This window comes from Calonectris borealis, chromosome 22 (assembly GCF_964195595.1).
Source record: "Calonectris borealis chromosome 22, bCalBor7.hap1.2, whole genome shotgun sequence".
Taxonomy (NCBI): Eukaryota; Metazoa; Chordata; class Aves; order Procellariiformes; family Procellariidae; genus Calonectris; species Calonectris borealis.
The window spans coordinates 9417970-9426992 of NC_134333.1; the positions used below are offsets into that span (position 1 = coordinate 9417970).

Sequence of the window (9023 nt, forward strand, 5' to 3'; positions counted from 1 at the left end):
TGGGGGTTGGCAGCTGGTAGCTATTTATTAACCAGTCATGGTTAAATTGGTTTATAAATTAACAGATGTTTTAACTTTATTCTTTCTTCTGGGAATGGAGGCAGCAAACTGGTCTGTGCTGGCGGCCGGGCACAGGCCAGGCCCCCTCCCCGGGAGGGTCTCATCGACGGGGACGGCGTGGGGGGAGCGGGGCTGGCAACCCCCCCGCAGCCCACCCTGGCAGGGCACCGCGGGGCACTGGGAAGGGCTTTGCGGTCCCCTGGGGTCACATCTCCCCGGGGAAGGGGGCTCGGGCTGTGGAGGGCATGTGCTACAGGTGGGTAAACTGAGGCACAACCGCCACTGATGTCCCTCAGCAGGAGGAGGTGCCTCTCCTCTCCTGGTCTCACCGCTGCACCCCCTCCCTCCTCGGGACCTCCGGGCTTGCACCCCCCATATCCCCGCCGAGGTTTTAACTGTTCAGACCCCGGCACCGGGCTCCGTGTGCACGGACCCCCCCGAGCTGGCACATCCCCCTGCCCGGGTGGGTGCCCACCCTGGGGGTGCCGGGGATGTTGTCCCCGGTCCCCCCAGTGTCCCCAGCCCCGGTGGCAGCCCCCGGTCCCAGCCCGGCCGGGAGCACCCGGGGCGCGGGCGCGAGGCTTGGCGTGGGCTGGCGGCTGGCGGCTGCCAACCGGGACGGCTCCAGCCGCGGCGCTGCTCCGGCCACCCCGTGCCAAAGCCCTTGAGCCCGTGCCCAGGCCTGCGCTCGCCACGCGGCTGTGCCAGCACCGGGGTGGCCATGCCAGCCCGGCCATGCCAGCGTTGGGCACCACCATGCCAGCGCCGGGCACCGCCATGCCAGCCGCGCCGGGGATGACATCTGCCGGCAGCGTGCTGCAGCGCCGACGGGCACGGCCGGGCTGGCCAGGGCACCGGGGCCAGGCCTAGCCCAGGGGGACATGGGGACACAGCCCCCTGCCCACCCTGCTGGGGCGCGGGGATGGGACCCCTCCTCATCCTGCCGGGGTTGGGGGTCAAACCCCCCCGTCCCACTGGGATACGGGGACGTGTCCCCCCTCGCGGCGGGGCTGGAGTCCCCGTAGCTTTCCAGGGATACGGGGTGGCAGCCCCCCCCCGCCCCGTCCTGCTGGGGTTGGAGCTCCCCCGTCGTGCTGAGGACATGGTGGGGTTACGGGGTTGCAGCCCCCCCATCACGGTGGGGATTTGGGCTTGCAGCCCCCCAGTCCTACCAGCACTGCTCGGTGCCTCAGTTTCCCCATCGCACAGAGGGGGTGCCCCCCTCAACCCACCGTGCTGCCCAGAGCAGTGGGGTGCCACCGTGGGAGTGGCCAGGTCCCCCCCAACCCCATGCAGCCCCATTTGGGGAGGGGGCCGCCCCCAGGTCCCCCTTCCCCTCTGCAGCGCCCCAGGCTTGTCACTGGCGGGGGGGCTCCCAGCAGGGAAGGGGTTAAGGCCCCCGCGCCCTCCCCCCGCTCGCCGCCCCCTCAGGCTCCCACGCGCGCTCCCACGCGTGTTCCCACTCCCGGCACCTCCTCTGCGCCCGGGGGAGCACCGGCCGCCCCCGCGGCAGCTCCGGGGGGGGGCTGCTGAGCCGGGGGGAGCCGGGGGCCCTGTGCCCGGGGGGCTGCACCCATGGGGGGTCCTGGGGTGCGGGGGGGGCTCGGGGTGCACAGCCCGGGGAGGACTGGGGGTGACCCCGGGAGCTGGGGGGGGACCCCGGGAGTGACCCCCTGGAACCCCCCTCCCGCAGAGCCGGGCAGGAGACCCGGGCGTCCGGAGGGGGATACCCAGGGTGAGGGGCACTGGGGGGTCCCGGCACCCACTGACCCCCGCCCCGCTCGAGCCCCGCCCACCACATGGCCCCGCCCACTCCTCCGCACAGGCCCCGCCCCCCCGGCACTCACCTCTTGGACCGGGCAATCGGTGTCCCGGTGTCCTCCTGTCCCCACGGTGCCCCGTCCCCACAGCACCCTGTCCCCACGATGCTCCATCCCCAGTGTCCTCCTGTCCCCACGATGCTCCGTCCCTGGTGTACCCCGTCCCCACGATGCTCCATCCTCATGGTGCCGCGTCCCCGCGGTGGCCTGTCCCCATGATGTCCCATCCCTGCAGTGCCCCGTCCCCGCAGCACCCTGCCCCAGTGCTTCCCCATCCCCACGACGCCCCGTCCCCGCAGCCCCACAGACCCCAGCCCCCTGCCCCTCCGACACCGCGGCCCCGCCGAGCCCGGCCCCGCGGCCCCCTCGGCGCTCCACGAAGGCTCCCGCTCCTCGCCGGTGCCCGCGGGTGGGGGGCGAGGCGGCGAGCGCCGCTTCCCCGAACCCGCTGCTATTTTTACTCTCTCTGCAGGAGGATTCGCTGCTGCGTGGAGCTGCAGCCCCCGCCGCACGGCACGGGGACGGGCACGGCATGGCACGGCGCGGCACGGGCACTGGTGGCTCTGCCCCTGCACGCCGCGGAGCAGCCTGGGTGCCCACGGTGCCAGGATGGGGCTGACCCGGTGAGGAGCGGGGCCGTGTGCGGCACATGTGCGCCCAGAGCCACGTGGCACGGAGGGGACTCGGGCACCGCATCCCCTCCCCAGCACGGTGCCGGGTGCCAGGCCCAGTGCGGTACCCTCCTGTGCCGAGCTGCGGGTGCCACCCGCGGGCGCAGGCTGCGTGGGTGCGTGCGCGGGCAGCGCATGCCGCTCCCGGGGGGCTGCGGGTGCTGCCGCTGCCGCAGCGCAGGGAGGGGAGGGGGCCCGGCCACCCCCTCGCACGGCGCCTTTGCGGGCGGGAGGAACGGGAACGGCAGCGGGAAGGAGCCCGGGAACCTGTTGCCATAACAACTCGGGTCCCACGCCGGGATGGGGACAGGGACGGGGACGATGCTCAGAGCCTGGCACGGGGACCCCTGGCACTGGGCCAGCCTGGGCACGGGATGACCGAGGGACCCCTCACCGTGTCCCCCCTGGCCTGGCCTCGCAGTCCCCTCCATGGGGACAGGGGCTCTGCTGGTGCCCGTCCCTGGGCTGTCCCCACCCTGGGCACTGCCGCGTGGGGCTGCGCTGTGCCGCAGGGCCAAGCTTGGCTGAGCAGAGCCCAGCTTTGCCATGCTAAGCTGAGCTTTGCCATGCTTTGCCATGCTAAGCCGAGCTTTGCCATGCTTTACCATGCAGAGCCGAGCTTTGCCGCGCAGAGCCGGGCTTTGCCGTGCTTTGCTGCGTGGGGCCGGGCGGGCAGGAGGCTGGTCCATGGCACGGTGCCACTCGGGTAAATATTTTGCTGGAGCGGTGGCTGCTGGCCCGCGGCCACCCGCAGCCGTTGGAGCACCGGGAGATCCGGGGGCCGGCGCCAGCTCCCGGCTCCCCCTTCCTCGTTCCTCCTCAGAGGTGGCTTCCTCAGCCCCAAGGCCACCCACACGGCCCCGGCCCCGGCCAGGGCACCCCGCGCGGGGACGGGTGCCACCGAGCCGGCCGCCGGTGACCCCACTGTCCCCCTGGCAGGGCCGCGGCAGAGCCCAGCACATGCAGCACTGAGCACCGGTGCTGAGCGGTGCCCGGGCTGGAGGCTGTGCCTGGGGGGGGCCGAGCCCCCACTTTCCCAGGGGGAAACTTTGGGTTTTGGTGGAATTTTCCACCAGGAAAACCACCAAGAGCTGGGGCAGAGCCGGGGCAGAGCCGGGGCAGCCGGGCACAGCCCCGGGTGAGGGCACAGTCCCCTGCCTCCGGCACGCCCCGGTGTCCCCGGGGCTGCGGCTGGTGGCGGTGGAGGAGCCCTGGCACACAGGTGATGGGACGTTTTGGGGGTCCCGTGTGCCCGCAGATGTCCCCTGGCCATATCCCCTGGGGGATCCCACCCCCGAAGGAGCAGTGTCCCTGTCCCGGGGGGTGCCCGTGGGGCACAGAGCGGCCGGGGGGATTTTCCTGCTGCCCCTCCAAGGGCAAAAGTGCCCCTGTCCCCTGCCTGCCCAGCTTGCGGCTCTGTGGGGAAACTGAGGCACAAGGGATGTGGGTTCACGTGGAGGCACCCGTTCCCATCCCCGTCCCGTCCCGTCCCACCTGGCCACTGCGGTCGGGGGCCACCCCCTGGCAGGGAAGGGGTTAAGGGCCCCCCCCGAGTTGGCTGAACCCCCTCGGGGGGTCCCCGAGGGCTCATTACCGCGACCTCAGCCCCCCTGCCCGGGGGGATGAATAATTCAGCGGCTGGTAGGAGACGTGTCCTCCCTCCCTCTCCTTCCTCCTCCTCCTCCTCCTCCTCACCGGCTCTGCCTTCCCCACCTCCCGCCGCTCTCAGTCCTTGCCGTACTGAGCCCCGGGTGCTACCGAACTCTGCTCAGCACCGGCGGCAGAGACCCCCCTCCGGCAGCAGCGGTGACGCGCGGTCGAGGCCATGGACCCCAAGGACCGCAAGAAGATCCAGTTCTCGGTGCCGGCACCCCCCAGCCAGCTGGACCCCCGCGCCGTCGAGATGGTGAGGGTGGACATCAGGGTACGGGGTCACGCCGGGGGTCCCTCGTCGCCCCGAGGTCACCGGCAGCGCTGCCAGTGACCTCGGGGCGACGAGGGACCCCCGGTGTGACCGGGAGGGATGGGGGGGGACGGGGACAGACAGGATGGGATGGGGATGGAGTGGGACAGGAGGGATGGGATGGGACTGGGAGAGAAGGACAAGGGGAGTGGAGGGGACAGAGGGGACAGGAGGGACGGGATGGGACGGGGAGAGCAGCACAAGGGGGACTGGAAGGGACAGAGGGGACAGAGAATGGGATGGGAGGAACAGGCGGGACAGGACTGGATGGGGGGACAGGATGGGACGGGGGAGAGACGGGGCCAGAGAGCTCCCAGGTCCCCGTGTGAGCCGCGGTCCTGTGCGGAGGGAGCGTTGTGCAGGGGGACAGGGCAGGGGCAGGGACAAGGAGGGGACAGGAGGGGACAGGGATGGGACAGGAGGGAAGGGAAGGGATGGGACGGAGGGGACAGGACATGCTGGGGGACAGTGCAGCCGTCCCCAGCACACACCAGACCCAGAGCCCCCTGCGGAGGGGCCGGGAGGGACCGGGGACGTCGTGGGGACCCTGGGATGGGACCGTGGCCCCTCTGTGGGGCCCTGTGCCTTTCAGCGGTGCTGGCTCAGCGGGGACCCCCACCCCGGGGACCCCCGCCCCGGCCAGCGCTGGGTGCCCCTGTCCCCTGCTCCCCGCCGGTGGCCCCGGGCTGGGTGCTCCCCCCTGTGCCGGGTGGGTGCGCGGCCCCGCAGGCTCCCTGCCCGCACCCGGGCTCACACACACGCACACGCTCACACGCGTGCAGGCACGTGCACGGGGCCTCGGTCCTGGGGCGCAGGGCAGGGGACAGGGGACCCCGGGTGTCCCTGCCTGGTGACACCCCGCTGTGCCCCAGATCCGCCGGCGGAGGCCCACGCCGGCCATGCTCTTCCAGCTCTCCGAGCACTCCTCCCCAGGTGAGCGGGGCAGGGACCGGCGTCGGCCGGGGATGGGACACGGGGCAGGGATGGACGTGGTGGCAGGGGACGTCTGGTCCAGGGACGGGAGGTGGTGGCAGGGATGGGACATGGCGGCACCGATAGGATGGGGTGGCAGGGATGGGACGCTGTGGCAGGGATGGGATGTGGTGTCATGCACGGTATGGGATGTCTGGGATGGGAGGTGGTGGCAGGGAGGGGACATGGTGGCAGGGTGGGCTGCAGTGTCACCTATGGTATGGGATGTCAGGGATGGGGACATGGTGGCAGGGAGGGGACGGGGTGTACATACGGGATGGGGTGGCAGGGGTGGGACATGGTGGTGGGACAGGACACGGCAGCAGGTCCTGGCGGGCAGGGTAACCCCCCTGGAGCGGGGGTCCGGGGGTGCGCAGGGGCCTGCCCAGCTCCGTTGGGTGCCGGCAGCCCCGTCCCGCTCACCCCTCTCTCCCCGGCGCTGCCGACCCAGAGGACGAGTCCCTGCCCTACCAGGTGAGTGGGCGCCGGGACCCCCGGGGAGCCCCTCGCCCGTCCTGTGGCTTCCTGGGCATGGGGGGTTATTGGGGCGCAGCCCGGGCGCCCGCCACCCTGTCCCAGCCTGGCCCCGGTGCTTATCGGTTCCCTGCCTGGCACGGGCACACGGCGCCGGCGCTGCCGCGATGGGGACGGGGACGGGGACGCGGAGCTGAGCCAGGCTGTGGGGTTTGGCCGTGGCGCAAATGGCCTTGTGACCATCACGGGGACACCACCCCAGGGTCCCCAATGCCAGGTCCCCGTGGCGGGGTCCCCATCATGCCGTCCCCAGCACAGGATCCCCACTGTGGGGTCCTTGTCCCGGGGGGAGGGTGTCAGCCTTGGGTCCCCACTGCGGGACCCCCATCGCAGCATCCTCATCCCGGGGTCCCCATCGCAAGACCCCCGTCACAGCACCCAGCTCCCCAGGGGGTGCCTGGCTCCCCTGGGGCCGTGGCGGCCCCCGGCATGGGGGGACGCCAGGACCCCGTCCCCGACACCGCTCCCTCCCGCAGCGCGCCTCCGGCGAGGGCTGCCTGCTTAAACCAAAGAGGACCAACCCGTGTGCCTACACCCCGCCCTCGCTCAAAGGTACCGCCCGGCGCCGTCTGAATGGGGAAACTGAGGCACGGGGCTGTGCGGGGTGGGCGGGGGACACGGTGGACCCCCACGCCTCTCCCAGTGCCCCCAGTGCTCCCAGTGCCCGGAGCGGGGTCCTGACGCCAGCGCCTCCCCAGCGGTGCAGCGCATCGTGCAGTCCCACCTGGAGAGTGGCCTGGCCGGGGGTGACAGCTCCGACGGGGAGGCCGATGACGGGGAGCACGAGCTGGCCCGCGCCTGCGACCCCGACAGCGCCCTGGAGCCTGGTGAGGGGGACGGGGCTGCTGGAGTCTGGGGGGGGGCATGGGGACAGAACCCAGGGGACATGGGGACAAAGCTGCCAGAGCTGTGGGGTTGTGGGGATGGGGCTGCCGGAGCCCAGGGGACATGGGGACAAAGCTGCCAGAGCCGTGGGGTTGTGGGGATGGGGCTGCCGGAGCCCAGGGGACATGGGGACAGGATTGCTGGAGCCTGGGGGACATGGGGACAAAGCTGCCAGAGCCATGGGGACATTGGATGGGACTGCTGCAGCCCAGAGGACATGGGGACAGGATTGCTGGGGCCCAGGGGACATGGGGACAAAGCTGCCAGAGCCGTGGGGTTGTGGGGATGGGGCTGCTGGAGCCCAGGGGACATGGGGACAGGATTGCTGGAGCCTGGGGGACATGGGGACAGGATTGCTGGAGCCTGGGGGACAAGAGGATGGGGCTGCCTGGGGGACATGGGGACGGGGATGCTGGAGCCCAGGAGATGGGGGGGTGTGGGGATGGGGCTACTGGACCCCAGGGGACATGGGGTCAGGATTGCTGGAGCCCAGGGGACATGGGGACAAAGCTGCCAGAGCCATGGGGACGTGGGGAGGGGGCTGCCGGAGCCCAGGGGTGCAGGGACAGATGCCACTGTCCCCCACAGCCCTTGGGGACGGGGTGGGTGCCCGGGGGGGGGGGGGACACAGCCTGGCTGCTGCCGCTGCCGCCTGGACCTGCTGCCCGCTAGCCCCGGGCTAAGCGGGTCGCGCGGGGGCCACCACGTCCCCCCGCCGGGCAGTGTCCCCGTGCCCCGCCGGGGCTGCGCTGACGCCAGCCGGACCCCCGGCCGCTCGGCTGACGCGTCGGTTGCCGGCTCCGGCGGTGCCCCGGTGCCGCGCGTGCCTTCCTCTGCCCCCGGCTCATCGCCGCCCGCCCGAGAAGCCCCGGGGAGCCAGGCCAGAGCCGAGCGGAGCTTCTTCCCCGCCGGCCCCAAGGCGCACAAGCGGAAAGGTAACGGGATGGGCCCCCGGGGGGGACGGGGACGGCGGGGGGACGGGGACGGCGGGGGGACGGGGCTGCCCACCCGCCCGCTGCGGCCCCCTCGCCCAGGGATGCTGGGTGGGTGCCGGGGCTTGGGGACCTGCCCCCCCCCCCCCCGCGCTGCAGCGGGGTCACCCCGGAGCCGGGGGGTCCCCGGGGGCCACTGGCCTCGTTGCCCGCAGGCGGGCAGAAGGTGTCCTTCGCCGGCGGCATAGAGGAGCGCGGGGAGGACCTGAAGTCGCTGACGGTGTCGGAGATCCCCGAGGACCCCGAGGGAGCGGAGGGTGACGAGGAGGAGGCAGGACGGGAGCAGGAGGATGGCGGCACCGGGGGTACGTGGGGTGTCATCCCCCCCTCACCCGTGGCTGCGGTGCCGGTGGGCCCCACGCCCGACCCGCCGCCTTTCCGTCCCCAGAGCAGCGACGCGTCGGCTTCGCGGAGGTGCCCTCGCGCCCCATCGGCACCGAGCGCCACTCGCCCACCTTCCCGCTGGGCACCAGTTAGCCGGCACCGGGCACCGGGCACCGGGCACCCCGGTGACCCCCGGCCGCAGCAGCTTCGCCAGCGTCCCCCCGCCGCCCCGGCTGCCCCCTCGCCCGCTGCCCGCTCTGCCTGCGCTTCGTGTGCCGGGCCGGGCCCCCCGCATGGCCATGGCCGCCCCCGCCCCGCTTCGGTGCCGGGGGTCCCGTCCCCGGGGAGCCCCACGGGAGGGGCCGGCGAGGCCTCGCGTCCCCCCGGCTGCCGGGGCAGGAGCCGGGGCCGGGACCCCCGGGTGCTGGTGGGGTCTGGGGGCCCCCCCGGATCCTGCCCCCCGCACCCCCCGGCCCCCCATCGAGCAGAGCCCCCCGCCCGCAATAAAAGGCTGTACAGAGAGGCTGGAGTCTGCTTTGGGGGGTGCGGCCCTGGGGGCCCTGACCCCCGTGTCTGGGGGGGTGGGGCAGGGGACGGGCAGCTGGGGGGCGAGAGCAGGGAGCTATGGGGCAGGGCTATGGGGTCAGACCCAGGTGCCACCAGGGACACCCCCCGCCATGGGGAATGGTGCCTCCCCGCCCCACTTACACCCCCCCGGGGGGAATGGTCCCTCCCAGCCCCACTGACACCCCCCCCCGCGGGGAATGGTCCCTCCCAGCCCCACTGACACCCCCCCCGCGGG

At 72.9% G+C, this 9023-nt stretch overlaps 1 protein-coding gene across 1 annotated transcript; it reads left to right on the forward strand.

The window, feature by feature from the left end:
* Window positions 1–4267: 4267 nt before the first annotated feature.
* On the forward strand, window positions 4268–8743 carry PPP1R1B (protein phosphatase 1 regulatory inhibitor subunit 1B). The gene is made up of 8 exons (XM_075171876.1): window positions 4268–4457; window positions 5387–5447; window positions 5938–5960; window positions 6497–6572; window positions 6719–6847; window positions 7772–7840; window positions 8053–8202; window positions 8286–8743. The coding sequence occupies exons 1-8, from the start codon at window positions 4377–4379 to the stop codon at window positions 8372–8374; spliced, it is 678 nt and encodes a 225-aa protein (XP_075027977.1). The 5' UTR covers window positions 4268–4376; the 3' UTR covers window positions 8375–8743.
* Window positions 8744–9023: the final 280 nt, after the last annotated feature.